General features: G+C 49.5%; 9 protein-coding genes across 9 annotated transcripts; 5 read left to right on the top strand and 4 right to left on the bottom strand.

Annotated features, from left to right (window-relative positions):
- Positions 1-781: 781 nt before the first annotated feature.
- On the bottom strand, positions 782-2,016 carry Aspvir_009992 (HNH endonuclease signature motif containing protein; the record flags this gene model as incomplete). The annotated part of the gene is made up of 3 exons (XM_043273129.1): positions 782-1,447; positions 1,504-1,703; positions 1,767-2,016. 3 exons carry the CDS (start codon positions 2,014-2,016, stop codon positions 782-784), a joined length of 1,116 nt encoding a protein of 371 aa, XP_043129064.1.
- A 1,265-nt stretch (positions 2,017-3,281) lies between these two features.
- Positions 3,282-6,579, bottom strand: Aspvir_009993 (VAC14 family protein; the record flags this gene model as incomplete). Its single annotated transcript, XM_043273130.1, has 10 exons — positions 3,282-3,714; positions 3,766-3,925; positions 3,982-4,061; positions 4,116-4,234; positions 4,290-4,394; positions 4,449-5,248; positions 5,304-5,985; positions 6,054-6,224; positions 6,284-6,446; positions 6,512-6,579. 10 exons carry the CDS (start codon positions 6,577-6,579, stop codon positions 3,282-3,284), a joined length of 2,781 nt encoding a protein of 926 aa, XP_043129065.1.
- A 604-nt stretch (positions 6,580-7,183) lies between these two features.
- Aspvir_009994 (DNA-dependent ATPase RAD54) lies at positions 7,184-10,031 on the bottom strand (the record flags this gene model as incomplete). The annotated part of the gene is made up of 5 exons (XM_043273131.1): positions 7,184-8,730; positions 8,778-8,901; positions 9,098-9,776; positions 9,828-9,841; positions 9,993-10,031. 5 exons carry the CDS (start codon positions 10,029-10,031, stop codon positions 7,184-7,186), a joined length of 2,403 nt encoding a protein of 800 aa, XP_043129066.1.
- A 71-nt stretch (positions 10,032-10,102) lies between these two features.
- Aspvir_009995 (putative mitochondrial carrier protein) lies at positions 10,103-11,224 on the top strand (the record flags this gene model as incomplete). Its single annotated transcript, XM_043273132.1, has 4 exons — positions 10,103-10,268; positions 10,329-10,668; positions 10,742-11,072; positions 11,132-11,224. 4 exons carry the CDS (start codon positions 10,103-10,105, stop codon positions 11,222-11,224), a joined length of 930 nt encoding a protein of 309 aa, XP_043129067.1.
- Positions 11,225-11,645: 421 nt separating this feature from the next.
- On the bottom strand, positions 11,646-12,129 carry Aspvir_009996 (putative C2H2 finger domain protein; the record flags this gene model as incomplete). Its single annotated transcript, XM_043273133.1, has 3 exons — positions 11,646-11,760; positions 11,830-12,009; positions 12,089-12,129. 3 exons carry the CDS (start codon positions 12,127-12,129, stop codon positions 11,646-11,648), a joined length of 336 nt encoding a protein of 111 aa, XP_043129068.1.
- Positions 12,130-13,381: 1,252 nt separating this feature from the next.
- acoA (aconitate hydratase ACO1) lies at positions 13,382-16,225 on the top strand (the record flags this gene model as incomplete). Its single annotated transcript, XM_043273134.1, has 5 exons — positions 13,382-13,417; positions 13,669-13,746; positions 13,825-13,844; positions 13,953-15,897; positions 15,959-16,225. The coding sequence occupies 5 exons, from the start codon at positions 13,382-13,384 to the stop codon at positions 16,223-16,225; spliced, it is 2,346 nt and encodes a 781-aa protein (XP_043129069.1).
- Positions 16,226-17,135: 910 nt separating this feature from the next.
- Positions 17,136-18,243, top strand: Aspvir_009998 (putative metallo-beta-lactamase domain protein; the record flags this gene model as incomplete). Its single annotated transcript, XM_043273135.1, has 4 exons — positions 17,136-17,219; positions 17,310-17,322; positions 17,382-17,741; positions 17,822-18,243. 4 exons carry the CDS (start codon positions 17,136-17,138, stop codon positions 18,241-18,243), a joined length of 879 nt encoding a protein of 292 aa, XP_043129070.1.
- Positions 18,244-19,724: 1,481 nt separating this feature from the next.
- Positions 19,725-21,545, top strand: Aspvir_009999 (glycosyltransferase family 20 protein; the record flags this gene model as incomplete). The annotated part of the gene is made up of 5 exons (XM_043273136.1): positions 19,725-20,028; positions 20,126-20,498; positions 20,560-20,930; positions 20,990-21,329; positions 21,386-21,545. 5 exons carry the CDS (start codon positions 19,725-19,727, stop codon positions 21,543-21,545), a joined length of 1,548 nt encoding a protein of 515 aa, XP_043129071.1.
- A 739-nt stretch (positions 21,546-22,284) lies between these two features.
- Aspvir_010000 (uS17 family ribosomal protein) lies at positions 22,285-22,962 on the top strand (the record flags this gene model as incomplete). Its single annotated transcript, XM_043273137.1, has 1 exon — positions 22,285-22,962. The coding sequence occupies one exon, from the start codon at positions 22,285-22,287 to the stop codon at positions 22,960-22,962; it is 678 nt and encodes a 225-aa protein (XP_043129072.1).
- Between the last annotated feature and the right edge of the window lie 399 nt (positions 22,963-23,361).

Consider the following 23,361-nt stretch of genomic DNA (forward strand, 5'->3'; position numbering starts at 1 on the left):
CTGGATTTGTATTGTACCCATCATCTTCTTAGAAGCTGTTACCTATTAGATAGTGCTGCTGTATGCTTTGGATCTCACAATTTATGTCTTAAACATATGTGGCTTCATCAATGATGAAGATATTCTAGACCCAAAAGGTATTCATGTATTGCGTGGAGGCTATAAGCTTGCCATTCTGGGTCTAATACTGTTCTTCATAATGTGTATGGTTACACTTCCCGCACGAACAGTTTTTATCCGGATTGCGGCGTCCACGCTACCTGACGATGACGAGCCGATTGTGCCACTCAATCCAAGTCTGAGACAGAACCCTCCAACAGGCATTCTAGATGCATGGAAGAGCTTACCAGAAAGGACATGGGCGTGTCTGGAGGATCCAAGCCCGGGCGTATATCATGTCAGCCGGCATTTTCTTTCTGGGCAAAATGACCTACGATGACTTTCATAGATTTGCCTTGATTTACATGATCTGGTTTAATAATGCTTGAAACACTCCTTTCATTTTGGAAATAGCAAAAGGCCCTACTTTACATTTAAAAGGCTCGGCCATAGTGTTAGGCTGGTGACGATCTCGTAGAGAATAACCAGCAGCATGCTAGATCCTATTATGTATCCACTCAACGAAGAATCAGACTATCCCCCGGTCCTCAAACGCCCCTGACGGCCATAGTCATGCCCCCATGGGAACCTTCGAGGCGGTCCGTTGTCTTCGCGGCGGCCTTTTTATCCACGCTAGCCTCGAACGAGAGAGGGGTGGCTCATAAACACACATACATTGTCATCAAAAGACATCGTCAATCTCGCAGAAATCTTCCTGGGACTCGTAAAGTCTGACCATGTCGTGGTCTCCTTCATCATCGCTGTCCAACAACTCATCGATGGCTTCCGCAGCACCGCTCAGCGATGCCAATCTCTGGAGTGCCCATTGCAGCTTGAGTAACTTAATACTCGGGAGTGGACGACGGAGAGGGTCATCGGTTTTCATGATGATCTCATGGCCAGACTTAATCCTGAGGTCTGTTGTGGCGTCGAAGAGACAAACTTCTTTATTACTGCGATCTAGAGACTCTTCGAGGGTGGGTGGATTGCTCAGAACCATAGTGGAAGATCGCGGCACTGGCCACAGCCAGTGGAACTCCAGCTTCAGAGTTTTCTTATCCTCACTCATTGAAACAGGCTTGAAGGCGAAGAGACCTTTATCCCAGTATGCATGCGCATCTGGGCTGAGAGTGATCCTATTGGCACAGAGCTCAGTATTCGTGCCTCCGAAGACGTCGGCTTTCCATTCATCAATAGTACTTTGTGGCCAAAACATAGACAGCGCTGTCCAGAATCTCTCGCACTTACGACCAGCGCGTTCACGAAGAGAATAGGGATATATGTGGGCGCTTTCCGCGCAAATCCCCATCTTTGTGATGACGCAAATCTCTCCGTCTCTTTCGAGAGACTGTGGTAGAATCAAGTCAGCCCATCTGTAAATACATGTTGAAGTCATACACATACTAAATCCTTTGCTGCAGCAGACCTCGGGGAGTCAGCAGCTGGAGACGACACAGTTGTGTCTAAACGTAGCCTTTTCCTCGGGTTCGGGGTCGTCGAGGAGGTGGTGGTCGGGGTTGATGGGCTTGCAGGGGACGCAGCACCACCCACAGGGGTTCCAGGACCAGATGATGCATAGCTTTTTTTAGTACCGCTGGTCAACCCTAAAGAGGGTTGAGTAACTTTGAAAATACATAGTTAGTTGCGTAGAAATAGTGAGAACATACATGGTTTAATGATATCAGTCAAAACAACCTTCGTATAGAGTGAGGTTGCAGCTAAGCTGCTTGGGCTCATCTCTATCTGTTTGACATATTCTTCCAGCTTCTCAACAGAACACAGCCACAGGGCCGCCCAGACCTCTTGGGCACAGTCTGCATTGCCGCCTCGAGCACGGTCAAGTTTTTCGATAAGCTCCAGACGACGAGGGTCCTTGAGCTCGGCGCCAACGCCGCCGGAAATGATCTCCGACGCCATGGTTATCGTTATTGGTGTTCTGGTAATTAGACTCAAAGTGGATAAAAGGGGGGGATGGTTGAGTCGCTGACAGTCCAATAATAATAGAACTATGATTGGAAGACGGGTGTTGTGGAGAAATTGTTTCATAAGCGCTAACCAAGCCCTAACCTAGCCCTACCTCAGGCCCTAATCAAGCGCTGATCAAGCGAAGTATGATGTCACTTGATTGATGATGCGGATCTCCGCCAAAGGGATGTCCGCCCCTATTGATGTTTGTCAAATGGTAGGTACGGGGCCACTTCTGCCCGGCCCATAGGGGTCCTCTTTTCTCTCTTCTTTTTTTCCAGACTCTTTTGTCGTTTTCGTTTTCGCGCTTGAGTGCCAGGCACGCAGGCTGAATGGGCGGGAGGGTGCGCTAGTCACACGGACCTATGTTGCCTGATGTACTTAGTATCGATCGTCGGGCACACACCATACTGTCATCATACCCTCTCAGCAGGCCTCAGTACCTGGCTCAAGCCGTGCGATGCTTACGGGTGAAGAGGAAGAAGAATCCGGGCAACATTTCGGACAACTCCGATCCTTGACTGCCGATCTTTTCAACTCCGACCTAGAAGACAGGCGCCCTTACTTCCCTCCCTCGTGATCTGCGATCATTTCAAATCCAAGTCAATGGACTTGGTCACCCTTGTTGAATGACTTGGCTTTCATACCGATTTACCACTTGGCCTACCTCACTGTCAACCATCTTTGCATGATCTTCTTTCCTCTTTTGGAAATTTGACTTGGGAACATGACACTCCCGCGCCCTACTCTTTCTTCGACTTTTCAAGACTTTGGACTTTCTAACCTCCTTTTCTACTTTATTATACGTGAGTGCATGCAAAATTAGCGGGTCGTCGCAATGACTTATACGGAATGGATTTTCTCCCGTGGCGAGCGCTGGACAACTAACTGTGCATATGGTTTATACTCGAATATTTTGAGTCAAATCACTATAGACCTTTGACCAACCATAGTTGCTCTTCCATAAGTACTGCAATAAAAAGACAAACTGTAGTAACGTCATCTGTATGGATATCACTGTGGGTATAGATATAGTCTGGCTCGAACCACGCGCCCTTGGGTCAACGACATTCCTCGTATCAGCCACTTGGGTATGCGTGAAAGAAAGAGGCGGACAGCCGGAAACCTCTGAAGCGCAAATGGCATCATCATGTTGAAGCACTCCAGAAAGTTGAACAGCAGACAGTCTGGTTGTGCGCAGACAACGCTAGTTTCTCTCAACGCTTGGACCTTCTGCTCCCAATACCTAGACGGCCGAGATTAGGAAGCCCCGACTTATTCCTTTGCGTACCACTAAGGAGCGAGCCACGGTTAGGTATGGCAGAGTCTCCGGGGCTATTGCGCCCACCCGAGCCACCTATGTCCGGTTTGCTGCCTCGAGGCGAGTCCGGCAGCCCCCGCTCCTTGCCCCTGTCGGCTGTTGCAGCGGCAGACAGGGCGGCAGTGAGGGAAGGGTTTCGAAGTCCTGCGGTGCTGCCGTCCTGGTCGAACAGCCTTTGTGAGGCACGTTGCGCGCGGCGGGCTTTCTCCTGGACGGACTTGAACTTGTCGAGGAGTTCGACCCACCGGATGGTGTTTTCCTCGCGGCCTTTCAGTCGACTGCCAGAGGCACGTTCGTAGCCTGATGATGAGGATGACACCATGTTCGTACTGGTTCTCTGTCAGCTCAGGTTCCTTGCACCAGGTGAAATTTTCCCTTACAGTCGAGGGCCGGTGTGCAGGAGGCCAATATTGCTGACGCTGTTTAGACGGTTCTTCAACGCAGCAAATGCACTGCTTTGAGGGAGGAGCATGAGAACTCCGTAGAGACACTTGTACAGATACGGGTATCTTTCTGGTTCGAGGAGCTGGAGACGAAGATCTGCTGTACCTTAGTCTCAAAATTCGACGGGTCATATAGGTAGGAGGAAAACTAACAGGTAAAGACAGGCGACTCCAGGAGCTGAACTAGTTTATCAATTTGGATCAACATATTCACAGTCATCTCAAGCTCAGCACTGGTTTCTACGTTAATCACCGTCAGAGATTGGGGAAGGGACCGGTAAACGTACAAGACTTGAAGAAGGTTATAAGCCTGCTCGTAAGCCTGCGCAAGCAGACAGAGGGAGAATGTGGAAACAGCATTGTGGCACCATGACCGGAACAGAGCGACAAAGAACATCTGACCCTCCTTTCGGGATATGTCAGTAACTGCTTGCAGCCGCCGACTCAAGACGTTGTCCTACCTTGGAGTCAAGATTCCTTAGCCTCTTTCTGAGATCTGATAGCTCAGGTGCAGTGATCAGGTTATTATTCAAATTCTGTACCATGATACTTGCAAACTCGATGTCCTAGACAACATACCAGTCAGCACCTGGAAAAATTGCATACAGGAGGAAACTAACTTCTTCTTTCTCGAGGCAGTCTGCTAGAGTCCGATAGATACGCTCTGGACTTAAATTCATGCAGAGTTGTCGAATGATAAGGTTGCCTCGGACTTCCAACAGATGCCTGTCGGTGGAGAAGAGCTGAAGCAAATTAACCATGAAAGATGTAAAGTAGCTATCATCGCTGTTCCTCGAGATCTGTGAAAGAAGCTGGAGGTCCTTTGTGACAACAGCTTCCGCAGGGTCTGACAGCGTCTTCAGAAGTGCAGGGAATGTCCCGTCGTTGAATGCCACCACTTTCTTTGGCGCCTTCCGATGCAACATAATCAACCAAGACAGGGCAGCCACCCTTGTGGCTTCGTTCTCATTCAGGAACTGCAAAGTCAGCGAGTTGACGGCTGCGGCATAATCCAGATCGGCTGGAGGAATTGGTGTAGATATCACACTGCTACGAGGTGTCTGCTCATTGGGGAAATCTTGTTGAGAGGCTTGCTTTTTCGACTCACTCGTGGACGTTTCGACAGATCGACGACCACTTGGTGTCGATGCTCTTCTCTCCACAAGCTCTTTGCTTGCGGATATTGGTCCGGAAGGCGGACCCTGTCGTGTTTCCTCGGTGCTATCCTCAGACAAGGTGACGATATACTCGAGCAATGATGTGTTGACGCGGTTTGCGGCCTGCCGCACTTGGTCTGAACCACTAGACATTGCTGGGAGAACCTGTGTCAAGAGACGCGGGACGAAAGGGAGGATATCTTCAGGGCTAATCTCGAAGAAGCTGTCAATCCAGCGTAATGCAGTTAACTGCATCTCCTCATCTAACTCAGTGTTTAGTATGCGACTACGGCATAACGCACCACTCATTTTGCTTACCGAATGAGGTATCGACAAAAGCCACAAGGATGTCCAGGATCTTGGGATAGTCAATGTGAACATCTTGCCCGGGGATCCAGTCCCCGTCAGCCTGCAAGTCATTTTCCTCAAGGTCTGACTCGGGCTCGGAGTCCTCGATAGCATTTTCACTGCGTTCAGTGTCCACAGCCACTGTGTTATCAGTAGTAGTGCTGACACTATCACTCGCAGCCGACTGTCTGTTGTCGCTCCCTTGCTCTTTGCGACTCCCTTCTATGCCCTTCTTGAGGCGTGCAATCCTCTTGATTTCGGACAGAAACCTGTCGAGAAGAGTCTGAGTGGTGACGTTGACGTCTCTGTTCGGGTCACCAAGGAACTCAATTAATCCTCCCAAGAATTCCGGCAGATATGACACAAGCTCCAGGTCGGGAATGGTATCCAGTAAGGTCAACCATGACACCAAGAAAGTGCGTGTGGATGGACTGATGACATGTATCCGTTCCTTCAGCAAGGGTATGAACTTGGCCAACGAAAACGCAGTGGGAAGCTCGACCTCTTCCTGCGCATCAGGGTCTGCCGTATGCTTCTCTGATAATTGCAAAACTGATATGTAGGAGGCAGCAGATTCCGAAACAATGTCCTTGACGAGTCGATCGAGAAGCTCCGCACCGTTTTTGACAGAAAGCTCAGAATCGGAAGCTAACTGAATTCGATTTTAGACCCTGACAGTTGTACACAAGAAAACAGAGAAAATAGCTAGGGACGACTTACTTTGCTCAGAGCGTCAAATATGTCATTGAAAAAAGGAAGAACCTCCCCCTTGGCGACTTTCGCAATGTTATACATGCTCTCGCACGCGTAGTATCGGACTCTGGCATCTTGGTCGGAAAAGCAAGCAAGAACCGGTGGCACAATCTCTTTTAGATATGGCGCAACGCCCTCCTAATTCAGTCCAGTCTCAGCACCAGCGATATCATTGCAACCTATCCAAACAGACTCACGGATCCAAGCGCTATTGAAGCCGCAGCTAACCCGATCAGACCACCATTTCTCGCATGCGGCTGATGTACGGCGTAGGCGTAATCATGACAAAGCTGATCGACAATCTTCTGGATCTCTTCATGATCTCCTCGAAAAACAGCATTGCGAACGACTTTCTCAAGCCTGAATATGGTTAATCAGTATCTTGTCGGTCAAAGACTTTCCTGGAGACAATCGGTCAACCGTACTCTAGAGCTCCCTGTTTTCTGCGATCATAGAGCTTGTCATTCAGCAGGCGCTGAATCGAATGATCCATAGCTCAAATAAGCATAGATTTGATGAGTTCTCGACTCTCGATTTTCTGTTAAATAGTGCTCATGGTGGAGGGACGATTTCTGGCTAGACTTGGCGGTGAATCAGGGACTCGAACTCAACGACCTGTAGCTATGGAAAAACCATCAATACCAGGCTGCACCCTCTGCACAGTTAGAACCAAATAGGGCTGCGAAACTGCTAAGTCAGCTGCTTACGCGCGCCTGGCCGTTGCGATAGCAATGTGGGGAGCACTCACAGCGTAGATGCGTTGGCAGAGTTGATGGGGATATCTTAGTGGAAGTGAAGTGACGTAGTTGTCAACCATCAAAGACAGGCCTTAGCGCCGACCATGGATACTCGAGTCTAGCGGTACAACAAATCCTTGACGTACAGTCTCTCAACGTACGACTTATATATGCGTCCGCGGGAAAACGTATTCAACTATATCTCTATGTCCTATCACGTATGGTGTCCTAAGTTACGTTGAGTACCTAATCGCTCTAACCGCGGGGACTATAACAAGGCATCAAGATGATCCCAAAACTCCAAAATCTAACATGAAAGCCGTAAAGGCTCCAAGCGAGAATCGGCATGAGAGTAGAGCCTTAATGACTAATATATTGGAAGACGGCGGACACATCCTTTTCACCGGTCTCCTGGCGTATCAGTAGATCTTGGATCTTACTGAGCAGGCCCTTCTCACCATCATTCACAAAATGATTCCAGGAACTGGTGTCGCCGTACAACATTGCTGGAGCCTTAATGTACTGCGTTCCGTCCGGTCTGCATCGCTTACATTTGAATGTGTCGTGAGTGTCACTTCGCGTTTCTGGCTTGAACTGGAACAGCTCGCGGAGGGACTCCAGCGAGAAATGTCGCTCAACGTCTTCAGCCGAATCCACGACGCATGACGAGAGTGATTGCTTGTGGGATTGACGTTGGAAGATCTTTTCCTCAATCGACCCAGTTGCAATGAAACGATAAACAAAACAATCTTTCTTTTGTCCGTCACGCCAAACTCGAGCCAAGGCCTGCTGGTCTGCAGCAGGATTCCAATCTGGATCGAACAACACAAGGCGGTTTGCCCCGATCAGATTTAATCCACAGCCTCCGGCCTTGCTGCTTAGAAGGAACACGAATTCCTCACCGTCTGGATTGTTGAATTTGTCGACGAGCTTTTGCCGCTTGTTTATGTTCATAGTACCGTCCAGCCTCAACGAGCCATAGCCTCTCGATCGGCAGAGTTTCTCGAACAAGTCGAGAGTTTGGGTATAATTGCTGATGAGAACAATCTTGTCATTGGTATCCTGACGTATACGAGCCAGCATACGATCAAGAACCGTCATCTTTCCCGAGTACCAAGATTTGACATCTCTGTCTCGACCTCTAGTTTCAGGTGGAACATAGTCCTCAGGGAACGTATGCTCGCAACCTGGAAGATCTCTAGTGAGATCAAGTAAATCCGGATGATTGCATAGCTTTTTCAATATTCCAATGGCCTTGAGAGGTTGACTTCCCTTTCCCCTAAGTAAGCTCTTGATCTCGGGGCTTTGAATGAAATGGTTGTAGAGAGCAAGCTGGAATTGGGAAAGATTGCAGAAGACAACATGCTCGTATTTGACCGGCAGATACTTCGACAAAATATCGTTCGTCCGGCGAATGATGAATTTGTTCACAATACCGGACAGCTCCGCCAAGCGCTCGTCGCCTTTCTTCCGATCTTCCTCTGTTCCTGCGGCATCTCGTCCTTTTAGAATAGGTATTTCGAATCTCTTTCGAAACTCGTTTTGCGAGCCCAGCAGATTTGGGTTGGCAAAATGAAGTAGAGCGAAATACTCCGAGAGATCATTCTGAATGGGGGTACCAGACAAAATTACACGGCGAGTCACATTCAGACTGTTCAAAGCAGTCCATGTTAAACTGTCTTTGTTCTTGAGTCGATGGCCTTCATCGCACAAAAGAAGCCCAATTGGACTGTCTTTTAATGCATCGACATACATTCGAAGAGTTTCATAAGAAACTATGAGAACAGGCCTGACCACGGCCCGCCCGGATGCGATTGCCCATTGCTTTATTTGGGAGGTGAGCTCCGCCTTCGAGGCTTTGCCGTCTATCGCGAACGGCGTTATTGCATCCTTTCCCAGCCATTTCACTACCCATATTAATATAAGCGACTGACGCAAAGGGCTTGGGGCTTACCGAGTTCGTTGGCCCAATTGCCAACCAGACTGGAGGGACAAGCAATAATACATTTTTGAATTGTCGTCTTTCCTGCTTCCGGTGATTGCTTCAGAAGTGTCCACATCAGGGAAATGCATTGAAGCTGTCAATGTTAGGCTTGATCAATATATCGAAAGAAGGTGCGACATACAGTCTTTCCCAATCCCATACCATCGGCCATAATGCAACCATTTGCATTTTTATCTATCATACCGGTTGTACAGCGATAAAGAAACTTGCGGAAAAGACGAGTCAGTTTCTGGGATTCGTGTTCGCGTGGATGTAGAGAGAATCATTACCTTTACACCTTCCACTTGATGCGGCCTCAGAACTTTCGCCAGTCTGGGATCTATGACCACTGGGACCTTAGGACGAGATTCAACTTTCTTCTTCAGCCCGAGTATATCTGCTAGGCTCTTGTGCATCAGTGGCTCATCCAGCTTGGCTTTAGTTTCCTGGGTATCCTTGTCTTCGGGCTTCGACTCCGGAGGCTCGTCAATATCGTCGACGGTTGGATCATATAGAACTATCGCAAATTCTCCACTGGGATCATGTAGTGGTTTCACAACAAACGTGGCACCTTGCCTCATTCCCAAAGTGGGAGTTGGTCTCGAAGGATTATATTCATCAGAGGACTTGTTGATCAAAGGGATACGAAATCTTTGCTTAAAGGTGGTTTCTTTGTCCTTGACTTTGAAGACGGGGAATTTATTCGCGTCTCTCGTCGCAAGAGCAAGACGTTCTTCGTTGGTCCATGGCTTGACGGTGTTGTCCTCCACCTCTCCATCTGCTCCCGCATAGTTGACTTTTCTTCGTTTTCTCGCAGGCTTATCTGAAGTTCGCGTAGGGGCGGCAGTCCCCGGACATTTAAAAGGCTTTGAAAGACGGTCTATCGAGTTGGATGACACGCTTTTCTGTAGTGGCTTGGATAACGGGGTGTTTCCACCTTCGATTCCTACGGCTGGTCGCGGGCGATACCTATTTCTGTCAGTTAGGCTCATTGGGACATAAAGACTAGGAGGTACTTACATTGATGGCTTCCCCTATAGAAGATCAGGTTTTCGAGTGGCTTCTTTGGTTGCCCTGTCGCTGTCTGCGGTCATCAATCAAGGTTGCTTGATCCGGTGAATTGCCTCTCGACGCGTTGTCCGCAATACTTGGCGCGTTTCCACCGTTGACGGAACACCAAAATACCACGCAATCACGTGCGGATATTGTAGCCGACCCCGCCATTAGCCATGGTAGGATTAATAACGATGTAGGTAGCCACTACTCAAGCTGTCGACGTTGAGAAATTGTTCTCAATGTCGTCGGACTTTTGGGCGGGATACCTCAGTGGGGCCATTGGAATCATAATCGGCAACCCTCTAGATGTTGTCAAGGTTCGAATACAAGCTGGCGGGGCTGATGTAGCTGGATCAACAAGCCAGAACATAGGCTCATTTGAGAATGCGAGCTCCCTTGTGCGAGGTTGGTTGGCCCTTTCACGATGCGTAACCTGACATAAGCACTGACATAGGTATTCTGCAGGTGCTGCTGCTCCCATACTGGGATATGGAGCGCTTAATGCGCTTCTATTTGTCGCCTACAATCGTTCATTGATGTTTATGGATGATTCGGTAAAGGATCCCACAAATCCTTTCGGTGTTTCGCTTTACAAAATCTGGCTTGCTGGTGCTGCTGGCGGAGTGGCCAGCTGGACGGTCTCATCTCCCACAGAGTTCATCAAATGCCGAGCGCAACTTGACACTCGCCCCGGGATCTCTTCGTGGACAGTCGCCAAGGACATCTTTCGGACCCGAGGATTGATGGGTCTCTACTTCGGAGGTGTGATTACTTGCGCCAGAGACTCGATTGGCTACGGATTTTAGTATGCACAATACTTCCCCAGATCTTTCCCCGCCAGTTCTAGTCGGACGTTTATTTACCTATGCCACCCACAGTTTCTGGTCTTACGAGTACTGCAAACGTCTTATGTCCTCTGAGAATGATAACGCGCATGAGATTGCTCTGAAAGTACTTCTTTGCGGAGGCATTGCTGGAGTGACCACATGGGCTTCTGTCTACCCGCTGGATATGATTAAGACGAGACTGCAAGCGCAGACAATTGCAACGGCACCCGAGTCCCGCCCACTGATACATTTACAGAGCAACCCACAGACACTGAACTCCTACCAGATTGCCAAAGCCGCGTATCTATCCGAAGGGTTGAAAGCCTTTTACCGAGGCCTGGGAATTTGCAGCTTGCGAGCTTTCATAGTGAACGCTGTCCAGGTATGTGTTCTCAACAGTGTCATCACCACGAAGTGGCATTTGCTAATCATGCGCAACAGTGGGCAACATACGAATGGCTCATGAAGTATCTAAACAGCCCGTGCGATCAGACACAGAGCTGTGTTGCTGGAGTTACTGGAAGTATAAAGTAGAAGGCACATTTGTTATGTTTAAGATCAACTTGTAGACTATACCGATGTATCTGGTATTTATTGCAGCTAGTAAATAATTTTCATACTAAGACCCAAATAAATGTGGGCCAATGCTAGTACAGGACCGAAAACCGGCGATTCGAAGGTCACCGCAAACCGGAATTGGTTTGCTCGGCTTTGGTATCGCCAATAACTGGCGAAGTTCGGAACATGTGGTTTCATGTGCGGTTCAGACCCAGCCTGGTTGCTGATTGGACGAAAGAGCTTCGCTGTTGCCTTCAAGGGAAACGACAAGAACCTGAAGGTGTAATCCAGTCGTGCAGAGTTTGTCGCCGAGTTTGCAGCCTGAACAGAGGGTCGAAGATAGTGTATCTATCGAAGGTGGTTCTTTGTTGAGGATGACCGTTAGGCTATAGGCTGTCTAGTCCTCCATGTCAACGACCGTTTCCTGCTGTCGCAACCCATTGTCGGTACCCAGACCGACAGCAGCCTCTGCGATTTTTTGTGAATGAGGTTCCTCGCGCAGCATCCGCAATCTGTTCAAACATCCCTCGGTCAGTTGTGATCGGTCCAAGAAGGGGTTCGCGCCGTTTACAATTACCGACCTTCTTTTGTGGTTTTTGCCCTTGGTATGGGCGACCAGGTTGTATTCGCTCTCAAACCATTTCGAACATTCGACGCAATAATGCTTTCCTAGACCTGGAAGATCCTCCGCGTCCTTGGTGGCTTTGTACTGCGTAAGGTGCTTGGGAGAATCAATGTCCGCTCGGACCTGATCGTAGTCCCTACAAAGACGAATGATGTTAGAGCTCGGTTCTTCAAGTGTACCGACGAACGTGATGAGTGTGTCCCTGTATATCGTACCTTGTTCTGCGCTTTGTTTTGATCTTCCTCACAGCTCCCATCTTGAATATCTGTAGACCTAGTATAGTCTGGACACTATTCACCAGATGGTCACAAATTGTTATCACCGATATACGGAACGATGGAAAAGTTTTAGGCCTTTGGAAGCGGGTCAACTGTCTCGAAATTTCCGCCTCAGCCCATAAAGAGGGATTTTCTCGAAGTACTCGCTTTTGATTGGTGTGAGTTCTGGTTGGGCTTGGCACCGGCCCGCGGGATACCCCTTCGGTAGACCTCGGCTCAGACTCGGCTTCAACTGCACAAGCAGCACAACCCCATGCAGTCATTACAACATCTTTCCACGTTCCGTAATTTATGACGTTTTCATTTTTTTTTCGGCATGTTGCTCCGTTCTAGCATCGTCCAGTTGCGATTCAGGTAAAGTAATGGTCTTAGCCCCATAAACAGCCGCTTTCTGAGGTATCCCCCGTGGACACCTGTCAAGATCGTTCCCCTTGATGAATAGAGCACAAGTCCTCTGTAATATTCTTCAACGTGGAGAAGACCAAGTAATCATTTTGACCTGGATGAGCTGTAGGGTCATGGAATTCAGGCGTCTTCTACAATCGAAGCCAGTGGACCACTGCCGAGATACCTCAGTACAGAATCAGAGTGACGATAGATAATTGTTGCCACATGATTGGGCCAGCGCTATTTCCGTCTCACATGCCCCAGAGTGGAAGCATGGGCATCAGGCCGCTTAGAGGTAAAACCCATTACATCAATCCATACCTTTACCGTTTTCTGTAACGAAGTTGGACATGGGGGTACTAGGTACTCCTTAGGGCTGGCAGCAACATTGCAAGGCCATTAATGATGGACCCTTTTCAAACACACCTGATGAGCCTGTGGATCAATCTTTGGAGGCCTCCGGTCTTAAGACCTAGAGAAATTTTCCAATTGTAATCAAGATCATTGGTGTATGGTGAGCTTCAGTAGAATAATGGAGGAGGCGGGCTTCCAGCCATTTTTCCTTGTCTCCGGTCGCAAGCATGGCGCCAATTGTACCGAAAGCGTATGGCCGTACTGTCACGAGCGGTTACGGGTCCTCTTCTCCGGTTCATCAAGAATTCTTTCCCACACCAAGCTTCCTTTTTATCTGCTCCATCTCCCTTTGATCCTTAACTCTTTTTCTCTTACTTACTTTCCCACTCCACTCCATTCTTTACTGCAGCTGGCTGTTGTTGCTGCTTGGATTGGCTCTCGTTGGATGTATTGCGGCATTGTCCAACTCACATAGAGAGAGCTTCCATGATGATCTCCACAAGGCTTGCGCGCGCCGGTGCGCTGGTAAGTGAACTCTAGCTCCTAGTTCATCCTTCAGGCATCTGCATTCATGTGCGATGCATTGAAGGATGGGTCAAACCACCAAAATATGATTTCTCCAGAAGCTGACATGATACCTCACAGGCCCCCAAGTCCCGACTTGTAAGAACCCCATGACCTCAGCTCGCAGCGCTGTTCTCCAGCGAGCAACTCAGAAGCCATGGTTATGGCCTCTTGACCAACAGTGCAGATGTACTGACTGATCTTTCGTGCAGTTCCTCGGGACCCGGGCCTTTGCTACCGTCGGTGACTCCCCTCTCGACAAGAAGGTCGAGATGGCCAACACTGAGAAGGTGAGTGGTCTTGTTCGGCCAGTCTAGCGCTGCTGTTTAGCTCGTTACGGGAGCAGGATCCGCTAACGTATCCGCCAGGGTAACTACATCAACTACAAGTATGCTACAAACGCCCTTTGCGCTCAGCCCAAAACTATCCGCTCATGCGGAGAATCTGGAAATCAGCATTAATCACTGAGTTACTAACGTGTTCATCAACTTTCCAGGAAGATGTCTGAGAACCTGGACATTGTCCGTCGTCGCTTGCAGCGTCCTCTAACATACGCCGAGAAGGTTCTGTACTCTCACCTTGACGACCCTCACGGACAGGAGATTGAGCGTGGCAAGTCCTACCTGAAGCTCCGTCCCGACCGTGTCGCTTGCCAGGATGCCACCGCTCAGATGGCCATTCTGCAGTTCATGTCTGCTGGCATGCCCTCTGTCGCTACTCCTACTACCGTCCACTGTGACCACTTAATCGAGGCCCAGGTTGGAGGTGACAAGGATCTTGCTCGTGCCAACGAGATCAACAAGGAAGTTTATGATTTCCTGGCTAGTGCCACCGCCAAGTACAACATCGGTTTCTGGAGGCCCGGTTCCGGTATCATTCACCAGATCGTCCTGGAGAACTACGCTTTCCCCGGTGGTTTGATGATCGGTACTGACTCTCACACCCCCAACGCTGGTGGTCTTGCTATGGCTGCTATTGGTGTCGGTGGTGCTGATGCTGTCGATGTCATGGCTGGTCTTCCCTGGGAGTTGAAGGCTCCCAAGGTCATCGGTGTCAAGCTTACCGGTGAGATGTCCGGCTGGACCACTCCCAAGGATATCATCCTGAAGGTTGCCGGCCTCCTTACCGTCAAGGGTGGTACTGGTGCTATCATTGAGTACCACGGACCTGGTGTTACATCTCTCTCTTGCACTGGTATGGGTACCATCTGTAACATGGGTGCTGAAATTGGTGCTACCACATCCATGTTCCCCTTCAACGACCGCATGTACGATTACCTGAAGGCCACCAAGCGTCAGCACATTGGTGACTTCTCCCGCGAGTACGCCAAGGAGCTGCGTGAGGACGAGGGTGCCGAGTACGACCAGCTGATCGAGATCAACCTCTCTGAGCTTGAGCCTCACGTCAACGGTCCCTTTACACCTGATCTTGCTACCCCCATCTCTAAGTTCAAGGAGGCTGTCGAGACCAACAAGTGGCCTGAGGAGCTCAAGGTCGGTCTGATCGGTTCTTGCACCAACTCCTCCTATGAGGACATGTCCCGTGCCGCCTCGATCGCTCGTGACGCTCTTAACCATGGTCTGAAGGCCAAGTCCCTCTTCACTGTTACCCCCGGTTCCGAGCAGATCCGCGCCACTATTGAGCGCGATGGCCAGCTCCAGACTCTGGAGGAGTTCGGTGGTGTCATCCTTGCCAACGCCTGCGGTCCTTGCATCGGACAGTGGGACCGCAAGGACGTCAAGAAGGGCGAGCCTAACTCCATCATCTCCTCCTACAACCGTAACTTCACTGGCCGTAACGACGCCAACCCGGCTACCCACGCCTTCGTCGCTTCTCCCGACCTTGTCGTCGCCATGACCGTTGCCGGTACCCTCAAGTTCAATCCTCTCACTGACAAGCTGAAGGACAAGGACGGCAATGAGTTCCTGCTCCAGCCTCCTACTGGAGAGGGTCTCCCCGCCAAGGGCTACGACCCCGGCCGTGACACCTACCAGGCTCCTCCCGCCGACCGCTCCACCGTCAACGTGGCTGTCTCTCCCACCAGTGACCGTCTGCAGCTCCTTGCTGGATTCCAGCCCTGGGATGGCAAGGACGCCACCGGCATCCCTATCCTCATCAAGTGCCAGGGCAAGACCACCACCGATCACATCTCCATGGCTGGCCCATGGTTGAAGTACCGTGGCCACCTTGACAACATCTCCAACAACATGCTGATTGGTGCTGTCAACGCTGAGAACGGCAAGGCCAACTCTGTCAAGAACAAGTTCACTGGCGAGTACGATGCTGTCCCTGCCACCGCTCGTGACTACAAGGCTCGTGGTGTTAAGTGGGTTGTCATTGGCGACTGGAACTACGGTGAGGGAAGCTCCCGTGAGCACGCCGCTCTGGAGCCCAGACATCTTGGTGGTCTCGCCATCATCACCCGCAGCTTTGCCCGTATCGTAAGTCTTTCAGGTTCATCATTTTGCACTTTCACAATAAGGCTAACTCTCTTTTTTACAGCACGAAACCAACCTGAAGAAGCAGGGTATGCTTCCTCTCACCTTCGCTGATCCCGCCGATTATGACAAGATCAACCCTGAGGACACCGTCGACCTCCTTTGCACCCAGCTCGAGGTTGGCAAGCCCATGACTCTCCGTGTTCACCCCAAGGATGGCAGCGCTCCCTTCGACGTCTCCCTGAACCACACCTTCAACGAGTCTCAGATCGAGTGGTTCAAGGATGGCTCTGCCCTCAACACCATGGCCCGCAAGTCCGGTACCAAATAAATTCAGTTGCGACAGTCCGCTTGTAGGCTCAACCCTCCGCATTACGGTGTCGAAGGTTTGTAAATTATGTCTTGAGTGTTCCTAGCGATCACTAGGAACATCGTTTTGAGCGACTGAGTTTAGTGCTATGTATCCTGCACTTGACTCGAGTTCGCAATGTTTGGGGAGTGGGCAGCGGCCTCTGGGCCTGCTTTTCACGGTTCATGATGGTAAAACGGTGTTCTGAAAATTCTAACGATTTGTGTTTCTTCGTTACCACCGAAGTTCTCCTTGTTGTTCTCTACCATCCTGAGTTTGGGTGGGCTCTATGGATATAGGCTTCCGTTTTTCTTTTTTTGCACACAACCATTGTATGTTAGGGATCGCATGCATACCAAAGTCATTTCTTCTTATGTTCAAGGCCAGATTTTCGGGATCATATCTTCTAGTAGCAGTTTGCCCCGTCTGGTTAAGTCATATAACATGGAAAGGCGAGATTGCTTCCCATGTGCCAAGTCCTTGGAGAGAGTCCATCCTATTTGCAAATGCCTCATGTTATCAACTTCAAGCTGGAGCAATTGGAAGCTATACAGACAATACACAGAAACCAACAGAATTCACTAGCGTACCTGACGACAGCTTAGCACCCCGCAATGAACACTACCTCGGCTACTAAGGGACCGCTCTCTACTCCATACTGTGGCTTAAGCAAAGAGAACCTACCTAATTTCGGAAATGGCGATTATCACCTTGTAGACCGCAGAGCACTATAGTTGCGTCTAATTTGTAAGGATACCCTCTGGCTATTCCTGAAAACTCGACGGTCGATCCGATAAGAAAAAAACAGTTTGTAAGCGCCTTTGTGAAACCCAACAACTTCGCAAGCAAACTCCGCATGTATTCAACCATCATTAACATCACTTCCTAAACCATGGCTACACAACTTGTCCCGCTCTCAGAAGTGGAAAGGCTCAGCGCTTCAGTAGTCCGGATACTGGGGGGAAATCCAGGGAAGGTAAGCGCATTCTTGAATTTTAAGGTTTCGCGCAGAAGCAGATACAAATCAATGACCCGGTTCGAAGCTAATATGCGATCGATCTTATAGTTCACTCTGCAAGGTGAGTGGCTTACACAAAAGTCCTAAAACGAAGCAGGCATCTCATGCCGGATATCATAGGGACGAACACATATCTAATCGGACGTGGCCACCAGCGGATACTCATCGACACCGGCGAGGGCAAACCGTCCTGGGCAAATCAGCTCAAAGGTGTGCTAGCAAAGGAGAATGCGACAGTCCACAAGGCACTCCTGACACACTGGCACCACGATCATGTTAATGGGGTTCCCGATCTCCTCAAGATTTGTCCGCAAGTGACAGTTTACAAGCACCAACCAGATGAAGGACAGCTTGATATTGAAGATGGCCAAGTCTTCAGTGTTGAAGGTGCTACGTTGAAGGCGTATCATACTCCAGGGCATACCGTGGACCATATGATGTTCGTTCTTGAAGAGGAGGATGCCATTATCACAGGTGATAGTGAGTCTTACTCTCCACTAGGTGGTGGTCCTATGTGGTCACCGTTGCGGCTGACCCCTTTTTTCACTTTTGCTTTTTAGACGTGCTGGGTCACGGGACAGCAGTATTTGAAGATCTCAAAGTGTATTTGTCCAGTCTACAGCGAATGCAGAATCGGGTCTCAGGCCGCGGATATCCAGGCCACGGTGCAGTGATAGAGAACGCAACTACGAAGATCACCGAGTACATCAACCATCGGCAGCAGCGTGAGGAAGAAGTAATTCGGGTGTTACGGTATGGAAAGCTTGACGTCCCGGATAAGGAACCTTCTCCAGAACGCAAGGCTTCATGGACCCCCCTCGAACTAGTCAAAGTTATCTACCGGAATGTTCCCGAAAGTCTTCACTTGCCTGCTTCGCATGGTGTCTTGCAGGTGCTGATGAAATTGGAGGATGAAGGAAAGGTAGTCCATGACACAGAGACGGGGAAATGGAGCATAGACAGTGGGAAGTCGGCATTGTGAATCGATTGATTATAGGATGGCGACATACTACTGCCTGGCAGCGGATGCTTGATTTCAAATCCGTCTCAACATCTTGCTGCATGCGCGATTAATATCGTGATATATATGGTATCTAGTAGTAGCTTAAGGTGACAGACAATGCTTCCAACCAGTGAAAGTGCTTCCGGTCTGATCCCAAATTCTACTGAGTATGCAAGAATTTCAAGAAGAGGTTAGATTAATGTTGCAACAGCTGCCAGGCCATGTGAACCCAAATTAAGAGATTGGACTCGCAAAAACGCAACCTGTTGGGCGCCTACTTCACTCATATAAATACCACTGATAGTTAGGTAAACATGCAGGAGTTATGATTACGCCGCCAGCCCGTCATCAACCCACGATACCAGACGACTGGTGGTAGACCCATGAAAGGAAATTGTCAAAAGGATGCGAGATATGGACCGGGAAAAAATGGACTGTTGGCGGGATTTGTTTCTTTCTTTGGCAAAGGAAACCTGATGCCGTTATCTTTTTCCTTGGAAGTGTTGGTTGGCATCATCGACGGCTTCTTCCTTGACTGGCCGGGAAGTCCAAGGCGACATTCCAGTTAGTCAGACTCTGACTTCACTTTCCTTAAGCTGGGCACCTTGCCACAAACCTTGGCTTACAATAATATACTGTAAGTTACCTCTGATACTGCTCTGCAAGTGCCTGAATTGACAGACCTGCAGTAGTATGGTATCTTTATTGTTACCTTACCTATCACTTTATCTAGACTAAACTGGTTTTAACCGGTTACCCCTCCGTCTGAATCTCACTGCCTACCTTACCTATATTATTGTTATTAATATCACTATTTCGTATCAAACCATATAGGTGTATTGAGGAGGATCAAACCAGTATTTTTATGCTTCTCTCCCTTCTGGTCTCAACGAGCTGGCCCTGATATCATATATCCCATCCGAATCTCGCAGTCGATGAACTCGCTATTGAAGAGCAGGCCGCTTTCTTTGCCCCATCAGCCTTTTTGCCCAAATCTGGGTCCGGTGGTCCGCGCGTTTGGCTGTTTGCTGGGCTCTGAGGTCACTCTTCCCCGCCAACCTCCAGCTTGTTTCTTTCTTCCTGTCTGAGAGATAGTAGCGTCAACGAATTCTTCGTTCAAGGCGTGAGTGAGCTATTCAGGATCAAAGCTACAACCAGAGAGGGCTACATTTATACAGCATTGGCGACCAAGATTGCCGTCCCCCTGCGCTGTTATCGGCGCCCTTCATTCCCCTCACAGTCGGGTTGCCCTTACGATCGTCCCCACCTTATTCTCGGCATACTCCGACGCTTCGTTAAACGTCACCTGTCTTGACTTGCCTTCTTCTCTTTAGCGTCGCGTTCTGTCTCTAAAAAGGTTTCCGATTGGAGTAAACTTCAATTACATTCTGTCGCCGGTCCGATCAGATATTCCCGATTGTGCCTGTCTGATATCCCGCAGCCACATACCCTGATACGCTATGCCGTCACTCGAGAACTCCGCCCAAAACGAGGCGAGATTGCTTCTCGTCTCCAATCGGCTCCCCATTACTATAAAGCGCTCGGAGGATGGCAAGTATGACTTCTCCATGTCCTCGGGCGGACTGGTCAGTGGTCTTAGCGGACTGTCCAAATCTACGACCTTCCAATGGTACGGCTGGCCCGGATTGGAGGTTCCCGAAGAGGAAATCCCTGTTGTCAAACAACGTCTAAAGGAGGAATATGGAGCGATTCCGGTATTCATTGATGATGAACTCGCAGATCGGCACTACAATGGGTTTTCCAGTTAGTTCACCATCTCTCACGCATTGTTGAAGCAGGCGAGTTTAGGCTTGCAGTGCGCAGCCAGAATAGACTACTGACAGCGTCTTTCATTGTCTAGATTCTATCCTGTGGCCACTTTTCCATTACCATCCGGGCGAAATTACATTTGACGAATCAGCCTGGGAGGCATACAAGGAAGCGAACCGCCTTTTTGCCAAAGCCGTTGCGAAAGAAGTCCAAGATGGAGACCTGATCTGGGTTCATGATTATCACCTCATGCTTCTTCCTGAAATGCTCCGCGAGGAGATTGGAGATAGCAAGGAAAACGTTAAGATCGGATTCTTCCTCCATACTCCCTTCCCTAGCAGCGAAATCTACAGAATCCTCCCCGTCCGCAACGAGCTGTTGCTTGGTGTGCTTCACTGCGATCTCATTGGGTTCCACACATACGATTATACGAGACATTTCCTGAGCGCATGCTCGCGATTACTGTATGCTTAACGCCGCCTTTGATGTTGATTGACACTTGAAGCAGCTAACATATATCTTCAGGGGTTTGGCAACCACTCCTAATGGAATAGAGTTCCAGGGCAAGGTCATCGCTTGTGGTGCTTTCCCCATTGGCATCGACCCGGAGAAGTTTCAGGAAGGTCTCAAAAAGGAAAAAGTCCAGAAACGGATAGCTCAGCTCGAGCAGAAATTCCAGGGCGTGAAGCTCATGGTGGGTGTTGATCGCCTCGATTATATCAAGGGAGTTCCCCAGAAGCTGCACGCTCTCGAAGTCTTCCTTAGTGATCATCCGGAATGGGTGGGCAAAGTCGTACTGGTACAAGTCGCAGTGCCCAGTAGACAAGACGTTGAGGAGTATCAAAATCTGAGAGCGGTTGTGAATGAATTGGTTGGGCGGATTAACGGTAAATTCGGTGGGTGCTCATCAGCAGTCATCTTATCTTGGGCATCAATATCTGACTGGCGGATATAGGAACGGTTGAATTCATGCCCATTCATTTCCTGCACAAGTCAGTCAACTTTGACGAGCTGATTGCTCTGTATGCGGTTTCTGATGCCTGCATCGTCTCTTCGACCCGAGATGGCATGAACTTGGTGGCATACGAGTATATAGCGTCTCAACAAAAACGACATGGTGTGCTTGTTCTGTCAGAATTCGCTGGCGCGGCCCAGAGTCTCAACGGCAGTATAATCATCAATCCGTGGAACACGGAAGAGCTAGCTGGTGCTTACCAAGAGGCCGTCACTATGAGTGACGAGCAGAGAGCCCTCAACTTCTCCAAACTGGACAAGTATGTCAATAAATATACAAGGTAGGTTCCCGATATCTCCGTCGCTGACCCGCTTAACCTGAGCTGACGACATCAAGCGCCTTCTGGGGTCAATCCTTTGTCACCGAGTTGAACAGAATATCTGCGCACTCAGCTGGGAAATTCCAATCGCGAAAGGCCAAGCTGTCTGAAAGTGCTGATGCGGAGAAGCCTATGAATGGTTCTGGAGAGTCTGACGAATCTCAGAAGACACAATGAAATTGCCATTCTTTCTTCGCTTAGAGAATGAAGAGCTGGGATCGCTTGATGGGATGAGGAAGATTCCCCGCCAGTTTACGAGTTAGGCGCGGACATAATTCTGTCTCTGCTATGCTTTGTATTCATTATAACAGAGTCTTTGGAACGGAAACCACCAAGAAAATGATCACGAATAGATTCCTATGCCCGGGTAGGCATGACAGGCGGGAAGTTTTGGCGTCTTGTATATTAAGCACTCCCGTAATGTGTTTTTATTTATCTTATGGGCCTCTTCATTCATTCAGATTCGAACTTCCGATATATGAGTTTGATTTATTACGTTTCGGGCTATCAGAATGACTTTGATCTCAACACATATCAATTATACTCTTTAAAGACTTGAAGGCGTCTCTTTGTACAAGTCGGCTTTGCGATTGAGGTTGACAAACAGTGCAAACACCAATGGAGAAATTCTTGGGCAACTCCGCCGTCCGCGGATTTCAACTCAGACATCACGATCCCATATAGCGCAATTCTGTCAATATCCAGGTGCTCATTGCATTTTTCGCCCCTAATTGATATACTGGGGACTGTGCTCTATTCTCCCCGGTCCCCCGAGGCCGCGACTTTCCACTCTCCGAACGAACGCATTCTGAAGAACAAAACTCTACCTTTTCAAGCAGCCGAACGGACATCGCCCCATTCGAGAACCGAAACACGGTCGTTTGAAGTCTCGGAAAGATCAATCTCTTGCACAAAAATGCCACCCAGCAATATCATACGGGCAATGCAGCCCCTCCGATCCTGCATCCCCCAGTCAACAATCACCACCGCCTCAACCCAAGCTTCCTTCCTCCAGCCGACACGGATAAGCAACATCGCAGGCTCAACAGTCCTCAGACGCACCGCTTCAACCACAGCCCCAGTCGCCAAACAACAACAACAGACAGCTCCCGAACTCGCACCCTCGTCGACCATCGCACCCCCCTCCCTCCGCAAGTACCCCTACACCCTCAAAACCGGCACCGTCGTCTCCGTCGGCCGCATGGACCGCACCGTCCGCGTCAGCCACCGCCATACAACCTGGGACCCGTACCTCCGCAAATCCTACCCCAAGGTCACGCACTACCTTGTCGCGGACCCCCGCAATTCTCTCCGCGAGGGCGATGTCATCGAGTTCTCGTCCGGGTTCCCGAAGAGTCGCAATGTGCGGCATGTGGTTGAGCGGATTGTGGCGCCGTTTGGGAGTGCGGTTGAGGACCGCCCGCCGGTTATGACGCGCGAGGAGCGCGACGCCGTGCGTGCTGAGAAGAGGGCTGCTAAGTGGCAGCGGCGGGAGGCGAGGAGGCCGGAGGGTGGTGAGGTGCAGGGTGTGAAGGAACATGTTGGACGGATCAGGGCATTAGTTTATGAGAGGGTTGGCGATCTGAGTGCGTGAAGTGGAGGGTCTTTGGGCTCTTCGAGATTAGTATTTGTATGAGGGATATGGGACTCCTGTATAGGGATTTGCGAGATAAAGTGTATTATACTGTGAACATTCATGCTCTTTTACTGCTCTTTGGACGATTGGCTCGTCGAAATACAAACCGCAATGGCGAGGAATTCATCCAGACCTGCCTCATCCTCTGTTGCTTATTTTTGCCAGCTGAAACTGGCTATGAAGTGATAATTGTTCTGTTTAGCTTCAGACAAATTCACTACCATTGGAAGACTGACTGAAGTGAAATAGTAACGTGGTAGGTGCCATGTATTGATTGAAAATGGATTCAACAGTATAGAACAATCACAGCAGAAAGGTATCTTGAATCTCGATCAACAAGAAAGAAAAGGGCCGTAA

The sequence above is a fragment of the Aspergillus viridinutans genome (genome assembly GCF_018404265.1).
Source record: "Aspergillus viridinutans IFM 47045 DNA, scaffold_9, whole genome shotgun sequence".
NCBI classification, from domain to species: domain Eukaryota; kingdom Fungi; phylum Ascomycota; class Eurotiomycetes; order Eurotiales; family Aspergillaceae; genus Aspergillus; species Aspergillus viridinutans.